Below are 20,052 nucleotides of genomic sequence, written 5' to 3'. Positions count from 1 at the left end.
GGATTAAGACCACTACTTCAGTCGCAAAGTATATACGATATTTTTCGTACTTCCGAAACTGAAACACTTAATATGTATGGAGTTAGAGAACGCGTTCTTTCAAAAAATCGCTGCTTAACAAGTTACCATAGGAACGTTGCGTTGGTATGACAATCCCTATGCTATGGTAACAAAAATAATTTGGAAACTGTCATTGCTAGTGTCTTAATTTGGTGGTGGGTGACAAAGGTGCATTTGATATTCATAAAAAGCAGCCAAAGTAGGTAAAAAATTGATACCACGGAAATCCAAAAAACTATATGAGCAGCAGTACGACGCGTTTAAGAAGTAGTGCCGCATACAAAATGTGGAACAACCTACTGAAATTGCCTTGTTAGTAATTTCATCCTTCCGGGATTTTCGTCCACATTTAATCCCGGCGGGACAAAAAGTGACACTTTAGTACTTGTCATAATGGAGTGAAGTTGTCACTTTAGTCTCGGAAGTACGAAAAAATATATATTTATCTGTCTGTCATACGTTCTGTAATTTTGTATTTAAAAATTACTTCTCAATTAGTATCAATCACATACGGTGCTTCCCAAGCAATCTTCACACTTATGAATGATAATTCTTATTTCGCACTCTTTAATACTAATCCAATAGGGCATTCCACTCTCTAGAGAGCATCATATGAAGAAAAGCGTTAGCGCCGCCAAAACCTATAAAGCCGTTTTGACTTACTAATTTGAATATGAAGTTCCTTATTATTTAATTTTTCACTCAACGTTATTATTGATAATGCTCACTAATGGGGCGAAAAATAACTATTAACGATTGATTTTTTTATTTACACCGATTCGAGTACCGATTCCTTCGGCCTTCGTTCCATAAGACCAGCATAAGACATTCGTGTCAATTCGTTTCCATCTAATGGCAATGCGGTGACCACTGCGAGTAAATTGAATTTTTGCTCTTAGAGTAACCATGATTCTTAAACTCATTTTATTCTTAAAAAAATGCTTTTTTAAAGTTACGTTTACCTCGACGCCAATTGTAATATATTAGGTACCTACCTCCTTGCTAATATATTATGTAAAGGGTACGTTACAAACGAACACAACGAATGTTTCTAACTTTATTTTACGTTAATAAGCAAATGGAATGCGTTGAGCCACCATGAATGACATTATTGACATTATACTTTTGTAACTTCAAGATTCAAGAATCAAGTATGTGAGTGTGTGAGTGAGAAATGGCGCACATTATTAAGTATATATTTTAAGATATTCCATTAACAAATAGATATTGGCACTTGTAAAAGCATCGACAAGCATTTATCTTTATCTTTCTAAGGCCCCAACCTCCCAGTTCATTCACTTATCTGTATTTTTAACCCAATACGTGTGATCGGTCCTGCATATGCAATACAAAACAACGTGCCAGACAAGGATGAGAATACCTACGTTATGCTGGTTGCCTAAAATCATTGCGGCACGCGATTTTGGCGCTCGATGCCGTTCCAGTTACAGAGTATACCTATAGTTCAATGATTTTATTTTTTCCTCGTTGACGCCTCCTATGTACATATGTATGCCAAAGGAAAAATATAATGACTAATGACTAACCATAAATTCAATGGTAGGAGTCCTTTTCGTATCACCCAGCTCAAGCCGCTGTAAATAGACTTAAAAATCGCGCGAAGCGACTGTCATTGTGACATGTAAGTTGCTTGAAATTTTTCACAAGAATTGCTAACTCCGACTATTCCAATAAGTATAGGGTATGTTAAAATTTCAGTGCCAGATATCGGGGACCCCTAAGTTCACCACGAAACGTACAAGTATAGTACGGACGGGTATTTTTTTGGTGGTGGTTTCATGGTATTTTCCTTTCAGTTTTCGATACTTCAAAGGCCACCATAGTGCTATAGGTAAGTTTAATGTGATCTCAAAGATCATTCCAGTAAGCAGGAAGTGGTGGAATGAGGACGCACTAACCACAACAATACGCATGTGTGGGGGGATATTTACCTACAATGTTAGGATTAGGACGCAGGTACTTTGGCAATAAATTCAAGAAATGTGATATATAACTTATGAATATTATGCTACCCAGTACCCATACAAATCCATAAATGCGTATGGAGAGATATTTACTCCTATCCTTTATAACTAATATGTATGTGCACTGTGCACTTACCTCTCTTAATATCTTCAACGTTTAACTATTATACCGTAGTGATATGTGCACTAAATTATTTGTTACATGTTCACTAATTATCACACATTATCACTAATAATCCAATATTTATTTAGAGCACGTCATAAGGAAAATTAATCAATTAATACTTTTGTATCTCGTATCTCAAAATTTGTTTCTTAATTACAGGTGGTTCCCTGTTATTAGGTACATACTTATGAAAGGCTAGGGGAAATCCTGAGTCAAAGAAATTCATAGTACTTATAGAGAAAAATTATGAACTCGAATCGAATGGTTAGCAGCTTGTGTCGATAATGTCATTCCCAATTACCTAGTAATTATCCAAAGATGCTGGGTCCAGTAGGTACTAATTTGATCCACATAAAAAATCATACAAATGTTAAATTCTACCCATCCGTGCGAATTACTCACACATTTTCCTTGTCGTTGACCTACGTCTTGCCCCTTTTATGAGAATATAATTAATGGGATAAGCAGGCCAACAGTGAAGAGTACCAAACGTTTAACAAGATACGAAGCATCGCATAGATTTTCAGTAGGGGAATTTCTTGCCACTCAGTTCGTATTTGGAAACCAGACTTTTGATCCGGCTCATATTTAATAGCACTGAACCTTGAACTCGTAGAAATCGATTGGCGAAGGTTTGACATCGCTGTCTCTTTTCGTTTTCGAGTTAGACGAGGAACAGACGGACAAAACCATCAGATAAGGGAAAATTTTTTTTTCGAAAATTTCTCCTACAAACGGGAGCTTGGGAATTGGTGTCTGCATTCGATTTCTGACGGTCAACTGATGAATCCTAAATTTGTGACACTGAGAGGATTGCACTTACCTATTACCTACGTATTTTGCAAAATGCCGGATTTCGCAGTTTGTAAGATAACATATATAACAAATAATACGAGGGAAACAGTATTATCCTTGTATTTGTTAAGGTAAATAAGGCAAACTAACTAATTGTACACATAAATGTATATAAACTAAATACATATAAAAATATAAACAACGGCAAGTATCAGAATACGGAAAAAGTTATATATAGTACATGTCAAACATTAAATAATTAAATTTGTAATTCAACACTTCCTCTCAAATTTAATTCTTTTCGTCCTATCGGTCTTAGTGTATTACGAGCATATGCATAACGCAAACGTCTCAATGGTTTTGTAAAGATATCACCTAATGACTAATTAATCAGCGCTGAAGATGTAATGCGATCAAAAACAAAAACGGGTCCGTTCTGATGACATAAAACTTTAGTAACGGATTGTCGCATAATACAGATACCGGGTGATCGGAAAGTAGTGCGGACAGTTTGAATTTCCCACAAAACTAAACATTTATAAAGTTGGTAACATACCAAATGTCATTTATTTAAAAGCAGTGGTGGATCATAAATAAACCAACTTCTAAACATGTTTGCCAATTCCTTAAGTAAAAAACACTAAAAATTTAAAGCGCCAAATTTAAATTGTCTGCAGTTCTTTTCGATCACCCGGTAGATACTGCACCAATACCACAGATTGTTTAAATCTGTGCCAATACTAAACAACCAATAAAATGTTTGATACGCCAATTTGAACAGTTTCAATTTGAGATTTCAATAGTTTTTGAATTGTAGAGATGAAATTTAGTAAAATAATTCATAATTCATGTGCACAATTTATTTTCAAAATGCCCACACCATTATTGAGATAGTAGGCGTCCACTCTTGTCTTATTTTATGTTCAAAACTCGGTCTGGTTGCTCTGGTGTTCTGAACAACTCCCTGTACCTACAGCAGCTCGCAGTTTTTCAAGGATGTGTAATCGATTTCGATAAATAACATTTTTCAAATCACTGAATAGAGAGTAAGTCCATGGACTAATTTTAGTCTATGCTTAAAGTAAACAATGTCTCTCTCTCTGTAAATCTTGTGTGATAATACCATTGTATATACAATGATAATACTTATCAACTTGAACCCTTGAACGTAAAATAATACAGTCAGATAAACGTTTACATATTTACAAGTATAGGTAGACATTTGTGCAGACCAGATGGATGTAAACGAAAAATTTAAACTAGTGCTTCCCTATGTGAAAGTAAATGTTTGGTGAGTATAAATCTAATAATGGAATTTTATCGTATCAAGCGATTACGTTCACGCGAAGCAAATTTAGTACATCGCGATGTTATGCAATTGAATGTTAATGCCGGTTGTTTGATGTCTATTTACAACGTTTCATTTTAATTTTAATTGGCTTTTTGTCGATGTTGAAATAATATATTCATAGGGAGTTTCTCCTTTTGGATGTACTTATTAGTTTCAATGTTGAAGCATTGCGGGATGAACTGATTCAACAGAAAAATGTGTTGTAGGTATATTCCACCCATGTAACGGGCGATCAAAAATGAATTGCTGTCGAGTCGCCTTTTGGAAGTTCAAGTTAAGTACCTACGATTTCCCATGTAAATAAAAATTCCAAAGGTGACTCGACCGACAGTAACTCATTTTTGATCGCAAGTAGGCTCCTATATCTATAAATTCTATAGTTTATAAAAACACGCCGATTACATTATCTTTCGTACTCCAAACTAGAGACTCAGTTCGTATGGAGCAAACTTTTGCTCTTCAATATCTACTCTGAAAAACAATGACAGTTTGTAACACTACATCTAGGGATCTAAAACTGAAACGAAACGCAAATTGTACAACTTTTGTAACATTGTTAATTACAAGTTGGCTTTTATCAAAGAATTTAAGAAAACTCTCACGAAACGATTAATATTGTATCAAAAATCAAAATGCAAATAAATATGACATTTAGGCATTATGAAAACACTAATCACTCACACGTGGGGCTGGTATATAGTTATCCATGCAGACGAAAACCACAGAGGAGAGGAATGTCCCACTGACAGAAACAATCAGCTTTTTACTACAAAAAGCGTTGAATGATAAGTACATTTATCTTTGCACATTTATTTTGACAAAACTTATCCACAAGCTCAGATCTCAAAATTGCAAATAATAAAAAAGAAGTTGTAAAGCCCATTTTTGGTAATACAGAGCAGTATTTTATTAGCAATCTCACGAGTAATCTAACTTAAAATAGATTAGAACCTGCACATCTGCACTGTAGCAGAAAATTTGAAGTCTTTAGCTACTGTAATTGCTGAGATCTCAACTGGGCAACAAGCCAGCCATAATGAATATAATAGTGTATTTTTTAAATGCGCTAAAATATACTTTAGCTTTAGCACATCTTGCCGCCCCTCGAAAGTGGCGCCCTGGGCTATAGACCAGTTAGCCCATTTATAACTGTGTGTGTCTGTGATTCTTGTTGAAATGGTTGTAGTTTTAAAATGAAATGAAAGTATCGACGAAATGTGTACCAAAGAATATAGGGGTCCCCACAATTTAACGTGATTTTGCGAAAGAATTTTAGCATCCCAAAAAATCAACACCTTCTTTCTCTACGTGATTAATTTGTATAGTAGCAATTCAGTTCAGAATTGTTCCAAAAAAAGTACCTAAATAAATATAAATGAAGATAAACTTCAAAAGCTTGCTTGCTGATATCCTTTTCGTAGTTTCACACTCAAAGGTGTTGATAGATCTGTTGTGTTGAAATAATTATTGCAAGTTGTTTATGCATTTAGTTCAGTTCATTAAGCTAAAGATTACACCAGAAACCATTTTAAATTTGGAGTTTTATGTATTAAGAGTTTACTTGCTTAAATCTAACTTAAAGCACTATCTGCTTCATTCTTATTTGATTTTTACTAGAGAGTAAGTATGTAATCTATTAGACTGGCAAAAACGTGAAGTTAATAGCTGGTAGTTAGTTGTCATTGCGTAGGTACGGACTGACGGACAACACGAAGACGTGCCGCTCCATAAATATTAAATCTGACCCTGTAATTTTTTTGACATTTATGGAGGTGTAAGACATTATACTGTAACCCATTTATATAAAAAGGAACAGCTCAATAGGGGGGAGTTCGGACCGGAGCTACCAAGATAACCCCGTCTGCTCTACCACTCAACCCTTCAGCAATCTATATACATATATACATTTTTCAATAGCTGCATTTTTTTAGGGAAGACTATGCAGAGTTAGCGACTACATACAACCCCGTGAATTTAGGCATGGGGTATCCTGATTTTTTACCACCTCATCACATCATCGATGCTTTAACTGAGGTTCTAAGCTCAGAGGATGTTATGTTACAACAATACACGAGAGCCGAGGTAGGTATTATCATTAAAATTGAGCTCGTTTCCGTTGCAGTATAACTTTTTAGGGGCATCCCCGATTAGTGAAAGCGTTAGCCAAAATGTATTCCCCATCAGTGAATAGATTTATTGATCCTCTTGAAGAAATAATAACATTCGCCGGTGCATTTGGAGCCCTTTACTGCACTATAATGGGGCATATCCAACAAGGGGATGAGGTCATTATAATAGAACCTTTTTTCGATTGCTATCAATCCATGGTTATTGCAGCCGGTGGTACTCCTAAATACATCCCATTGCGCTTTGTGAGTACTGATCACTACCTCAATAAAAATGATATGATAACACTACCAATCTTAGCAAGACGGGGATGCAACGCAATCAAGTGACTGGGTTCTTGATTTCAAAGAACTAGATGGCCTCTTTAATAGTAAAACGAAAGCTTTTATTCTAAACACACCGCACAATCCATTCGGGAAAGTATTTAATAAAACAGAGCTGTTGTACATTGCACATCTTTGTCAGAAATGGAATGTCATGTGCATTGCAGATGAAGTATATGAATGGTTGGTTTATGAACCAAAACGACATATTAAAATGGGTACTGTTAACTGTCGTAAATCCCCTAATTCCGGATTATGCCAAATAACTTCTAATTTTCAGCATCGTTACCGGGAATGTGGGAGAGAACTATAAGTATAGGATCGGCAGGGAAGACACACTGCATCACAGGATTGAAAGTAGGATGGGCTATTGGACCAAAACATCTTTTAATAAACTTACAAAGTGGTCCAAAGTTGCCCTCTTCTCCCTTTGCGCAGGTGAATTTACAATAAAGTAATACCATACACCAATATTTTGTTATTGATTTTAGGAAGCCATTGCTATCGGCATCGAAAAGGATTTAGCGAGGTTTGGTCAAGATGACTGCTTCCAGCAATTGTTAAGAAAAAGTCTCAAACTAAAAACTGATTACATGGTAGAAGTTTTACGTGAAATTGTCATGGAGCCTATTGTACCTGACGCTGGTATTTTCTTGGTCGCTGATTGGGCATCGTTAGGTGAGATAGCAACATAGTACCTACAGGTATAACGTTCTTTAAATCGTCGAACTATATAGAGGCAAAAGTCGATTTCTCGAGTGAAACGGGCACTTGCAAAGATCTGCAGTTTACAAAGTGGTTTATAAAAAATGTTGGAGTCCAGATGATTCCTGTTAGTATTTTTTATAGTGATGCAAACAAAGGATTGGGCCAGAATCTCGTAAGGCTTTGCTATATCAAGGTTAGCCGAAAAAAAATTTTTCTATTTCGGTGTCACAATGATGATTTTGTACAACTGTTTTCGGCCGAAAACAGTTGTACAAAGACGGTGATTATAGTCGTTTTTTTTTGGTAACTCATCTCTTAAGTTGGCAGTTACTAGTTAGTACAAGTAGGTACTTCGTTGGGTACTTCCATGTTTGAACTTCAAAATGTCCGTCTTACTACGCTGCCAACCCAAAACTTAACGGCATAAAAAGTGTTCCCAACATAACAACATGCTAGTTCTAATGTTCCCTATAGTTTCTGATAATGATTTTTTAAATTAAATTAAAGCACCGAAATAGAAAAAATAGTATGAAAAACGCGTGTTACAATGCTTTATTGTAATACTCCTATCTTGCGGACACTCGTGGCTACGCTTCGCGTCGCCACTCGTGCCACAAGATAGTCGTATTACAATAGGTCGCATTGTAACACTTGTCTTTCAATATACTATTCTGCACTGGGCTCCTAATTATTTTTTTATTTCAGAAAGACGAATGTCTCCAGAAAGCAGCAAACGTTTTTCGAGAATGGAAGACACGAAAGTCTGTTTAGACTCAACTTTATGTTATTAAGGAACCGTTATAAATACTATTGAGTTAAACATAGTGAAGAAGATCTTCCTAGATAGACTCAATGTTGTGCTGACAACTTTTCAACTAAAATCAGTCATCTGCGCATATCCCGCTGTAGCCTTCTTACGTATATTATCAGATTATCAGCTTAGATCACCACCACGTCGCTGTAGGAGTTTAAATAGGATTATCTTTCTGTGTTCTGAAATAGTCCCATTGACAATACATGTACAAAACACAGTTATCTTTTTATTATACATTACTTACTTGTAAAATAAAAAAAACAATGCGAAAGCTTTGATTATAATTATTTTATATTTTATGACCAACCGTGGGTGTCGTCGTATTGACTACTGCACAAAATTTATGTATAATAGGGTGGTTCGACATTTTTTGTATTTCTTTTATTCTAACTAACATTGAGAGATTTTGTTATTAAAAAACAATAAAAAAAATTTGAGGGCAAAATATTGTATTTATTTTGTGCACAATGCTGCAAAGTTATCAAAAAGCTGGTTCTCGAAATTTAGTTACTAAATGTGAGTGTGGAAATGATGTAAGAGTTGTATAATTCCACTACTGGACTGTTCTGAGATTTCTTTAAATTTGCATTAGCCGAAAACTCCATTTCCACATTAACATTGGGTAAATTTCGCCATTCAACTTTTTTTATACCCTGGCAGCATTGTGCATACAGCAAATAAAATTAACACATCGGTTCCAGTTTACGTGAATTCGTATAATCTGCCAACCCGACGGCAAATATGTTGGCTACTGACGTCACGCGGTCTAGTCTCGCGCGCAGGTACGTTTTTTCTCTTCGCGCTGACCCTTACAGGGGACGTAAATATCAATATGTTGCCCTCACATTTTTTTATCGTTTTTTAATATCAAAATTTCCCGATTTCAGTAAAAATAAAAAATGTCCAACCTGCATATTGAACAATTCACATTTCACAGACGTGCAGATGGGATAATATTAAACTTTTCGTGATAAAAAAGAAATACTCTAAACCAGAGACACATGGAAAGTGGTCGGTTCTCCATTAATTGGACAATCATCCTCTCCGTATCTGGACTGATCTAATTCGAATGCTCTTAAAGTATTCCGAATTTCTGTTAATGTTAATTAAAGGTTTTGAAGTTCTTTTATTATCAGATTATCAGCTTAGATCACCACCACGTCGCGGTAGGAGTTTAAATAGGATGATCTTTCTGTGTTCTGAAATAGTCCCATTGACAATACATGTACAAAACACAGTTATCTTTTTATTATACATTGAAAGCAGATTATTGAACTGTGAATGTTGGCTAAATAAATATGATTATTGATTATGAACATATTTTTACATTATTATTATTGATTACAGAAAACTTCTAGTAGCGAGGAAATTTTGTCTGGCTGTGCATCGTGAATATAGTAAAACAGGTCGCATACGATTTTCAATACCTAGCGGCATTTTTTGCCACACAGTTGGCATTCGTAAACCAGACTTTTAATCCGGCTAATATTCAATAGCCGTTATCCTTGAGCTCGTAAAAATCAATTGGGGAATGTTTGAGTTAGAGGAGGAACAGCGACAGACAGACAGATGGACAAAACCATCACATACCTAAGGGAGATTTCTAAAAACGTCATATGTATTGTTTCCCAGGTATAAGACTTAGTTTTCCCTGCCGTGGCTTATGGAAACTAATTCGTCGTATGTGAAAGTTATGCACGTTATTCTTTCAAAAACAACATCTCAGGAAATAATTCGTGGGGGGGGGGGGCCTTTTAGACAGCGAAATTTGATGGCCGTCTGGCACACCTTCAAGGTATAGGCTACCTACTGCAAAAAATTCCAGGAATCTAGGACCATTCCCCTAGAAGTAGATCGAAGCGGTAGAAGTGGGTCCGGACGGACGGAGAGACAAAACGTAAACAATAGCACATTTTTTTTAATTCTTAAAAAACGCGCTAAAAAATGCATAATTGACGTTTGACGGAATGACCCTATTTTTGGACACGATAAGAAAAATCTGACATGAAAGCTCTATCCGGGTCGCACAAAGGATTCGAATAAACACAATTAATTGATTGACAATGACAAACATGTATTCCGAAACACAATGAAAGAGAAGTTTCCAAAGCTTGTATTAACATAATACACCGCACGCAAGCGGTAGATAATTATAAATTAAAAATAATCTTAAATTACGCACGGTGTTGTTTAAGAATCCAAATAATCTGTCGTAAAAAGTATGCGATATTCAGGCGCACCTATCAAAGACACAAAAGCACTCGCTGACAGCTTTAGGAAACTTCACTTCTTCTTTAATAAACTGAACTTAATGACTGGAACTGGCTCGGTAATAAGACGACAAAAATGTTGGTGGCTACCCGAACGGTAATAGCTATTTACATATGAGCAAAGAGTAATACTATGGGTACTCTTTGATATGAGTATGGTAAAGGTAAAGTTGGCGGTCCCGGCAGTTATATCACGGCTGTCGTTAAATCACACAGACGGCTGTGATGAGACTTGAAAACGTTTGTACCTAGGGAGTGCCACCCTTACGATACGAGCAGACAACTGCTTTGTTTGCTTATATTCGGACTAACTTTCTCTGAATACGGACAAACCGTTTTAAAAACTTTCAACAAACTTTTATTACTTCACTTGACGATACCTTAAATCTCGCTCAACTTCTTCTGCACCCTATATATTTCGAAGCTGACGAACTTCAACAAAACAAATACGGTTAAGCGCCCGAGATTTAGCGTAAACAAATTTACCATCGCGAAAACTAACAGCTAGCATCAGCAGCAGACGCCTCGTTGTCTTTTTGACTCCAGTATTGAAAGAAAAATTACTTCCAGCATAAAATAATTTCTTCTACAGAAGTTTCAAAAACGCTGACAATTCCAATTAGACTTGGTAACGCCCCACTTACGTCGAAAATAAGACGCACTTCCTCTTAACAACGATGATAAAACACGTACGTTAATTAACCCAAATAAAAAAATTACATAATTACACACAATTGCAAAGGGGAAACAACACAAAGACATACATTCAAATAAAACGAATCAACTCTCTGCTTATTTCGTAAATAATCCCCCAGATTTACTTTCATAAATTGAAATATTTTTATATACAGGACGTCGCGTCATTATTTTCGATGTTTAGACTGAAATAAACGTCGACATGACGTTGCGTTGTTTACACAACAGTACAGAGCTGGGTACTGCTCGCGAGCGTTCCGCTCGAAAAAACGCTCCAAGCGGAAAAAGTGCTTGCGAGCGGATCGCTCGCCCTTTTCGGAGCGGCCGCTTGGTTGGTACTCGATACTCGAGCGTTTACCTTAAAGTGCTCATGAGCTTTTTTTTCCGCTCGCAAACTCTTTTTTCGCCCGCGAGCTCTTTTTCCGCTCGCAAGCTCTTTTTCCGCTCGCGAGCTCTTTTTCCGCTCGCGAGTGCCTTTTCCGCTCACGAGCACTTTTCCCGAGCAATAAACCGCTCGAGCACTTTTAGGAGTGTTCGGAACTTGCAAGCGGTTTCGCTTTGCAAAACAACTCGATACTCGCGAGCATTTTTGAGAAAATTAGAGCACTCGTCTTCGGTCTGTAAATGGTCGAGATGCGCAAAGGGCACTGTGAATGCTGATCGATTAGGCTCAACTTTTGGAATTGTGTTTTATATGGCTAAAGCTATGCGCATATTGAATTTCATGTAATTCGGTTCATAACTAACGGAGATGTAAAAAGGACCTACTTTATTTTTTGGTCTACATTGCTAATTCACGAACTCCGATCTACAAATTTGATAAAGAATCCACTTGCAAAATTTCATCGTAATCGGTCCATTCGTTTATGAGTTATCGTGCTAACGAACGGACGGACGGACGGACAGACACCGCAAAATTATAAACTCGCTAGGAGTTCGTTAATAATGTTTAGTGTAGTCGACGTTCTACATTCAAAACAGCATTTAGTCTAAACCAGTTAAAGGTCTTTAACGGGCACTAAAAGTGGCACATTTTGTCTTCAAACCTCCATTTTCATTTAACAGTTTATATGTAAATTACTCGTACCAACGGCAAGCTACCTGATTGACAAACACTATTCTATATGCAGAGGTTTTCAATTATTGTTGATCAAAATGTAGACACCAACAGAGAGGGTTCTATATGTTTTGGATTTGGCTTTGTAGCCCAAAGTCGCTTACGGCTCCGATCTATTTCCCTTTTTCCGTAAAATATAATCCCCACTAAAAAACGGTGCGTACAAGGCCTTTCGATGATTACCTATTTAATTGTTATAACTGCCTATAGTGTGACATGATTAGATCCTGTGTACACTGTACACATAGGCTCTACAAAACTAATTCGAATTTGGACGAGGTGATTGATCTCTACACAGATAAAACTCACAATCTTTGACCTGCACGGTAAGGGCATAAGTGCATCTTACTTTGGATTAAACGTTCCTTTACTAATAGGATTATTGCTCTCGTATAGATATAATGTCCCCACCCTGGTCCCCACTGATTTGCAAAACACAACTTATCCGAGTGAAAATATAGATCTGCCAAGTAGAGATACGTAACTCAAGTAGATCTGAATCTGACTGAATAATAGAATAACATACTGTTATTTGTTAAACAGTATATTGTAAGTTAAATCTGTTCCTGTTAAATAACCCTATTAATTGTTAAATAGACACGTTTCTATTGTAGTTCAGGTGTATGCCATCTTTCCTCTGTTTGGTTATACTCGGCATACTTCGACTTTATTTGCGTAAGTGCGCGAAGAGTTAAATCTGCCAACATGGAAAGTATAGAAACCATGGTTTTCTAGTTCTCGTTAAAATTTAAAGGAAGAGGCCTGAGATCTCAAACTCTCAGAAGAACCATCAGCCTCCAAAAGTTCCAATCGCCTTTTGTAAGTAGGTACCTTCGTCCGACACTCCGCTCGGGACATATCAGAAATTATAATAGATCTTGACAATGGATTCAGAAGGACTGCGGTTGCTAGCAAAGCAATGAATTTCTTTCGTTGAGTTTCCTCAGTAGACTCCTAATCGAATTATAACGTGATCTCGCTCAAAGAGTTGCAAGTGGCGCGGGGCATGCGTTTTGTGTTACTCCAAAATTTAATCACCTCTTCTCTTTATCGAGTTATCTTGCGAACGGCCGGATGGACGCACGATCGGATGGGCGAGCAGTTGTTATTTGACTTGAGAATTATAACAAAGTAAATATTTTCGTCGTATAATAAAATACATATTGGTTCGGGACTTTGGGTTTAAGTACATAATATACTTACAACAATGATTAGATTACGGATTACGTTATTAATTAGTAATACTATTAACATCAGTATGGAAACTTTAAAAACTGGTTTTTGGTTATAGGTTACAGTTGAGATTACAGTACCCTTATCTAGTGTTTGTTAAAATGGAAGATTGGAAGCAAAAGTTTGCATTACCGACCCGTTTTAAACAGCAAAAATTGGTTCGATGGTATGTAAATAATATACATAATTTCTACAATGTGGCATCTGTTGCACTTAGTTTAAATAGAGCGAGATAAGTTGATTTTAATTCAAGTATTAATTTAATGAAATAGTGAAAAGAACCTGAAAAAATTGATCGTTATCTTTATATAGGTAGTACCATTGAATAAAAATAGTGTTTTTATTCAATGGTAGTACGTAGATTAGACGTAAGCGTAAAGTTCAGTAGAATATATCAACAAATTCTAAAATCACAAAACAAAACCTCAACTTTTATTGGCGTAGGTAATGTTGCTACAAAATTATCGGTATAGGTACCAAAGTACACACATTGTTTCCACTTATTTATTATTACTGTTTATTATATTGTACAAGATGTCTCAGAGAGATTTGCACCAAGTTTATTTAGTTCTTTAAAACGATTCTTTTGTAATGTGCAAAACAAGAATTGGAAATTTAACACCAGAATTGACATTAACATTTCACAACAAAATATATTTTTAACTTCTAAGTAAACTCGGTTGATAAAACCAGTGGCGATAGCTAACACACATTTTAATCAAAATGACAGAACTTTCCGAGACACCTTATAATAAATGATTTGAGATGAGCAGCAGAAGAACAATACTACAATTATTTTAAAAGAGAAATAAAGTGTAGGTAGTTTTTTCAAAATAATCTTGAAGGGCAATGACAAGATTTCCTATATTTTGCACTTTTCCTTGCCAGTCTCCAACCTAAATTTATGCTTTTCAAATTTAAATGAGGTATGTCTGTTTGAATTCAATTTCGCAACCATCAACATGGTCGCCTATAGTCGCAAGCAATACAGAACAGAAGTCTAAACTAGCTGAAAATTGAGCCGCTGCGCTGGTTGCAATCCGCGAATACCAAGAAAAAAATTTAAGGACATTATGAAGATTACAATTAGTTACTTAAAGTGTTTGGCAAATAGAAACATATTATACACGGCGTTTGTAACGGTAGTTTCCAGTATAGTATTCATTTTTTTTTCGATTTTAGTGGTACTTAGGTACGGGCCGGACTTTTTAAAATTGTGCGTTGAAGCTTAAGGCCTCTTAGATTCTTGAGATATGGCGAGATTGTTGAATGTACTTTTGGTTTGTGTAACTGACTGAATGCGCTCTTAGTGTGCCAGGAGTTGGTACCATGGGTCACTTTTGCTTTTGTCGTTGGAATGACAAGTATATTAGGAAATTCCAGAGTCATCGCGTTGAAATTGTTTAAATTAATTATAATCTAAGCGTCTTTACACTAATGGGATGTGGCTGTATCCTTTTTATGTAAAATTATTTTCATAGAATTCCTCTTTCTTAACATGTTTCTTTTGAGGTTATGTTTTAATTTAATTATCTGTCTTTGTTTTACCTATGTCGCAATCCGAAACCCATTTAAGATCAAAATCCTCAAATTCCAAACGAAATTTAACAATATTTGACCAACATTCAAAATGAACTTTGGGCAAGAATCTAATAAAATTAATCGTGATTTGAACATGGAACTTCTTTGGTCGTTATTAATGAAGGGTTCGAATTAACACACAACTTGCGTGAAATTACACACATACTTTTTTTACAGTGACTTGAGGTGACAAAAAATCCGAAAGGGGTTTGCAACCACATATCATCAATTAAAATATAACGGAGCTCACGGACACAATTGATGAACTCCAGCGCGCACAGATTTGGTCCTGCATGTAGCAAAAACCTCCTCTGAGAAACAGCACTAACGAAATCCAGGCCGGCCTTTAACTAATAACAAAACTCGAACTTGATTATCGTTCTTCTTCAAACCAAAAACGTAATCGGCCACGAAACGGGCGGAAATAAACTCATTAGTTTCTTCTAACAAGCCGCACTGGAAAAGTGCAAATTATAAATTAATATATAATATAATAATATTAAAATAATATAATTAAAATAATATAATAAATTATATTAATTATAGACGGCTGTGATTTGTCGCTGGAAAAGTTGCAGGTAACTTTTGCCGCTGTCAAAGTGACAATTGCACTGCGGTTTATGCGATTTTTTATACATGAGTTGAATTGTCGTAGATAAAGTACAGTATATTACTCACAATAATGGCTATTATACTCTCGGAATTTTACTCCCTCGCGGCTCAGTTCGTAAATATTCCTCGAGAATAATAGCTATCATTATTGACTCGTGATATAATCTACTATTATCTTTCACAATTAAAAGGAAAACAACTCGAACTGTCACATTAAGCTTACAAGCAAATTGATATCAATTTTTTTAACTTAAGAATTTCCAGAAAAGCGTTATCATGAAACAAAAAATAAACAAATATAACCTTGACTGCACGCTCGTATTGGGAAATTGTTTTTTTGTTAAAAAGTAGCCAGACCCACCATTAAACAAAGAAATCAAAATTTTGATGAATTTAATTAACGATTAAACCCCCAAGTTCATTCTAAATGTCCCAATTTCAAACACAACGTTAGTTTTGATTACACAGCAATATATCCAGCTATATTTACAGCATTAGTAAGCGGCAGAGCAAAGCGATGCAAGCTTTATAGGTGAGTCGATGGTGTCCATCTGTCCGTCTGTCAGTCCGTGAACACGATATCTGTCAAACGCTTTGGCCGATTTGGTTCAAACTTTGCACAGTTGACCAATATACCACAAGTAATAAGCGTATTGAAAATGGAACAAATCCAATGACCTCATAGGGTCACGCCTCTCTGTCTCTGGCAAACGCTTGAACCTATTCGGTTCAAACTTTGCACAGTTAACATACCATGTAACAAGTCAATTGAAAATGGGTCAAATCCAATGAGCCCCTAGGGTCACACCGAGGTGCTCTGGCGCATTTTTAGATGCTCTTTAGGGGTTTATTCAACCATGTGATTGCAAATGCAACTAGGTACATCATAACTATTCTGCAGAACAATGCTCTTAAAAGTATCAATTATTCAATTCCAGACTGTACCTATGTGCTATTGTAATGCAATTTTATTATTCATAATAAAAATATATAAATTAAATTATTAACACCAAAAGATATCAATATTAACAACAACAACGAGCCAAATGTTCTTATCGTACAATGTGTTGTAAGCGATTAGAACAATTGAGCTCCACCGTACTGCTCATTTATTAGTAGTTTTTTTACTTTTAGGGAGGAATGTCCCCCATCTCACATTAGCACTCATCATGTGGATTTATGGAGAGGGTGCCCTGATTATCTACATTCACCGGAATTTGTAACAGCTCTGAAAGAAGTAGTGAAAAGCGGCGACGTTGCCTTACATCAGTATACAAAGGGAGTGGTGAGATCTAGATACTGTAGTGTAGAGTGTAGGGTGTAACGGATAGCCTTGTTATTGCTGAACTGCTATAAAAACCATTCTATGTTAACAATGCAGTCCTTGCAGCCTTAGGTATAGCAATAAGCTAATTTGGATTTTTGGAACTGTGGTGCTCGTTCTTCCCACTTATGAAGCTTTACCTTCATACACGAATTCTATTGCAGGGACATCCTCGGCTTGTATCAGTGTTGGCTAAAATTTATTCCAATTTATTGAAACGATGTATCGATCCCTTCGATAATATTTTGGTTTGTATGGATATCTACGGTGCGATGACAAACACAATATTGAGTCATATCACAAATGGCGACGAAGTAATAATCGTTCAACCATCATCTGATTTTTACGAATACATAGTCGGAGTGGCAGGGGGTGTAACAAAGTTTGTCCCATTACGGTTGGTAAGTGGGTTTTGTATTTGAGAAGTAGGTATAAAAAAATATGAAGTTCAGAAAGAAAATGTAACAACACCTTCCTCGGGCGATTGGGTATTGGAAGATTTGGAATTAGAAAAGATGTTTACTTCCAAAACGAAATTGATTATTCTTAGTAGTCCAAATTGTCATGTCGGAAAAGTATATACATTGAAGGAATTGGAAACCATTTCAAGATTATGCAAGATGTGGAACGTGGTTTGTGTATCAGACGAAAGTGAAGAATTTTTGGTTTACCAACCACAACGCTTTATTAGAATCGGTAAGAGATATATAAACCGCCCCACGACAAATGTTGGCTATCAGCGTCTCGAAAGAGACCTCGCAAGGTTTTGAAATATTTGCGTTTCAATATCTCTATTATTAAGCGAGATCCGAAAAATTTGTTATGTAGAATTTTATATATGTGACATTTCTGGTTTAACCAGAAATCGATGCAACTTTTGTTTTTCAAATGCGATGCCTATGTTTTTTTTTAATATTGAAAAGAGCAATAATATGCTGTACGACGACATAAAATATGCATATGCTTGAAATACAAATAAATTGAAAAATTCACGATTCAATATTTGGAAAATTTCAAATATCTTAAAAAAAACATAGGTAGGTATTGCATTTGAAAATCAAAAAAAGTATTGATTTCCGGTTAAACCGGAAGCGATACCGGAAGTTTGAATATGCGAGCCCGAGCATATATATCGTAATGTCACATATAAAATGTTATTTAACAAATTGTTCGTATCTCTCCAAATAAAAAAGATATTGAAGTGACCCTATTATCTGAAACGCACTGTATACTATAATGTCATTGTACATCTATTAGATACAATGCTAATATCATTCACTAATACCACAGACAACAGTTGTCTGTGCTAATACCCTTATTAGTTAATGCTTATATCAAATTCATGTAAATATTTTCAATTTGGTAGCACTTTCGATTTTGGCGTAAGTTGATGCCAACTTGCTTATTAAGCGGCAGAGTAAAGCGATGCAAGCTTTATAGGGGAGTCGATGGTGTCCGTCTGTCCGTGAACACGATAACTGTCAAACGTTTGGACCGATTTGGTTCAAACTTTGCGCAGTGAACCTACATGTCACAAGTAATAAGCCTATTGAAAATGGGTCAAATCCAATTACCCCTTGGGGTCACGCATCTCTGTCTCTGCCATACGCTTAAACCTATTTAGTTCAACCTTTGCCCAGTTGACCTATATGCCACATGTAACAATCAAATTGAAAATGGGTCAAATCCAATTACCTACTTCGTGGCGTCACACCGAGGTCCTCTGCCGCTTTTTTAAACGCTCTTTATGGGTTTATTTTGAAAGAAACACTGTTCAGTTTATTAACGAGCTCCTAGCGAGTTTATAATTTTGCGGTGTTTGCCCGTCCGTTAGCACGATAACTCAAACGAATGAACCGATTACGATGAAATTTTTTAAGTGGATGATTTGTCAAATTTGTAGATCGGAGTTCGTGAATTGGCAATGTAGGCCAAAAAATAAAGAAAGCCCTTTTGTCATCTCCGTTAGTTATGAACCGAATTGCACGAAATTCAAAATGAGCGTAGCGTTAGCCATACAATACGTAATGTCAAGGTCAAGCCTAGCCATACCATTGACTTTATATACTATAGACAAACGGTGTAGGCTTAAAAAATGGCAACACAAATGGAGCTGGAAATGTTAGTATGGAGCTGGGCCACCAAATCGTCGCAGCGCCACTCTCGTTGTTATTACGTCATTAATAATTATTGTACCTACAAGTGCATGCACAGTGACAGTGACAGGTATTGACATTGACAAACGCGGATTAGTAAGAACGCAAACTTTGCATAAAGCTAAACCTCCATGGCATCAAGGAGAAAAGGAGTTTGTCATAAAGTTATACTACAAGTCTCTGGCAACACACAAATTTCTGGAGGCAAAATATCGTGTTGCCCACAATATCTACCTTAAAAGAATGGATTTCGGCATCTAAATCCACTACAGGATATAATTCAGCATAGTTCGAACAAATTAAACTAAAAAGTTAGTATGTATACTTTATCGTCAAGAAAGAGTGGGTGTTATTTGCTTCGACGAAATGTTCAGAATCGCCATCATGTTCATCTTCTGCATTTTTTCAGTCGTCATTAGAAAACCCCATCTTGGACATTGAAGTTGATAACACTAGGTACATTACTGGAAGAGTGAGTTGATCTACTTTGCGATCGAAAAGTTTAATTGCACATGATGCGAACAATTTCTCAGAAAACCACATCAAACCTTAATGACGCCAAGGAACTATTAATTTTATACAAATCCTTTGAAATTAGGAAAAAAAGGCTGAGTATCGGCCATATCTGTTAAATTGTTGCTAAGAACTTTAAATTTTGTAAATGGTCTTTGTAATACTGTTAAGAGTAGGTAGTTCAAACAAAAATGTACAGAATCAAAAATTAAACGAATGAA

The 20,052-nt window shown here is 36.0% G+C and overlaps 2 protein-coding genes across 5 annotated transcripts; both read left to right on the top strand.

The window, feature by feature from the left end:
• The first annotated feature begins 4,096 nt into the window (after positions 1–4,096).
• On the top strand, positions 4,097–8,600 carry LOC116163578 (kynurenine--oxoglutarate transaminase 3-like). 4 transcript variants are annotated; one of them, XM_031477588.1, is made up of 8 exons: positions 4,099–4,297; positions 6,289–6,439; positions 6,493–6,729; positions 6,785–7,025; positions 7,088–7,245; positions 7,299–7,485; positions 7,545–7,687; positions 8,221–8,600. In XM_031477588.1, the coding sequence occupies exons 1-8, from the start codon at positions 4,242–4,244 to the stop codon at positions 8,284–8,286; spliced, it is 1,239 nt and encodes a 412-aa protein (XP_031333448.1). In that variant the 5' UTR covers positions 4,099–4,241; the 3' UTR covers positions 8,287–8,600. The 4 variants fall into 4 exon arrangements, with proteins under 4 accessions (XP_031333450.1, XP_031333448.1, XP_031333447.1 ...); XM_031477587.1 differs by having other exon boundaries at positions 4,101–4,297; positions 7,545–7,708; XM_031477589.1 differs by lacking the exon at positions 4,099–4,297 and adding an exon at positions 4,428–4,559 and having other exon boundaries at positions 7,545–7,708.
• A 4,887-nt stretch (positions 8,601–13,487) lies between these two features.
• Positions 13,488–19,094, top strand: LOC116163579 (kynurenine--oxoglutarate transaminase 3-like). Its single transcript, XM_031477591.1, has 6 exons — positions 13,488–13,543; positions 13,704–13,811; positions 16,973–17,123; positions 17,327–17,563; positions 17,615–17,858; positions 19,066–19,094. Exons 1-6 carry the CDS (start codon positions 13,503–13,505, stop codon positions 19,077–19,079), a joined length of 795 nt encoding a protein of 264 aa, XP_031333451.1. The 5' UTR covers positions 13,488–13,502; the 3' UTR covers positions 19,080–19,094.
• The last annotated feature ends 958 nt before the right edge of the window (positions 19,095–20,052 follow it).

The sequence above is a fragment of the Photinus pyralis genome, unplaced genomic scaffold (genome assembly GCF_008802855.1).
Source record: "Photinus pyralis isolate 1611_PpyrPB1 unplaced genomic scaffold, Ppyr1.3 Ppyr1.4_LG2, whole genome shotgun sequence".
Taxonomy (NCBI): domain Eukaryota; kingdom Metazoa; phylum Arthropoda; class Insecta; order Coleoptera; family Lampyridae; genus Photinus; species Photinus pyralis.
Note: the sequence above shows the minus strand (reverse complement) of the source record. Positions and strands in the feature narration are given on the sequence as shown.

What these genes read in the sequence shown, in the direction of transcription:
- LOC116163578 (XM_031477587.1), top strand. Translation starts at nt 4,242, where the DNA reads ATGGATGTAAACGAAAAATTTAAACTAGTGCTTCCCTATGTGAAAGTA. An exon ending in TATGTGAAAGTAAATGTTTG is followed by an intron (nt 4,298 to 6,288) that starts GTGAGTATAAAT and finishes GCATTTTTTTAG; the next exon opens with GGAAGACTATGCAGAGTTAG. An exon ending in AATACATCCCATTGCGCTTT is followed by an intron (nt 6,730 to 6,784) that starts GTGAGTACTGAT and finishes TACCAATCTTAG; the next exon opens with CAAGACGGGGATGCAACGCA.
- LOC116163579 (XM_031477591.1), top strand. Translation starts at nt 13,503, where the DNA reads ATGGGCGAGCAGTTGTTATTTGACTTGAGAATTATAACAAA. An exon ending in CAGCAAAAATTGGTTCGATG is followed by an intron (nt 13,812 to 16,972) that starts GTATGTAAATAA and finishes TTTTACTTTTAG; the next exon opens with GGAGGAATGTCCCCCATCTC. An exon ending in AGTTTGTCCCATTACGGTTG is followed by an intron (nt 17,564 to 17,614) that starts GTAAGTGGGTTT and finishes TATGAAGTTCAG; the next exon opens with AAAGAAAATGTAACAACACC.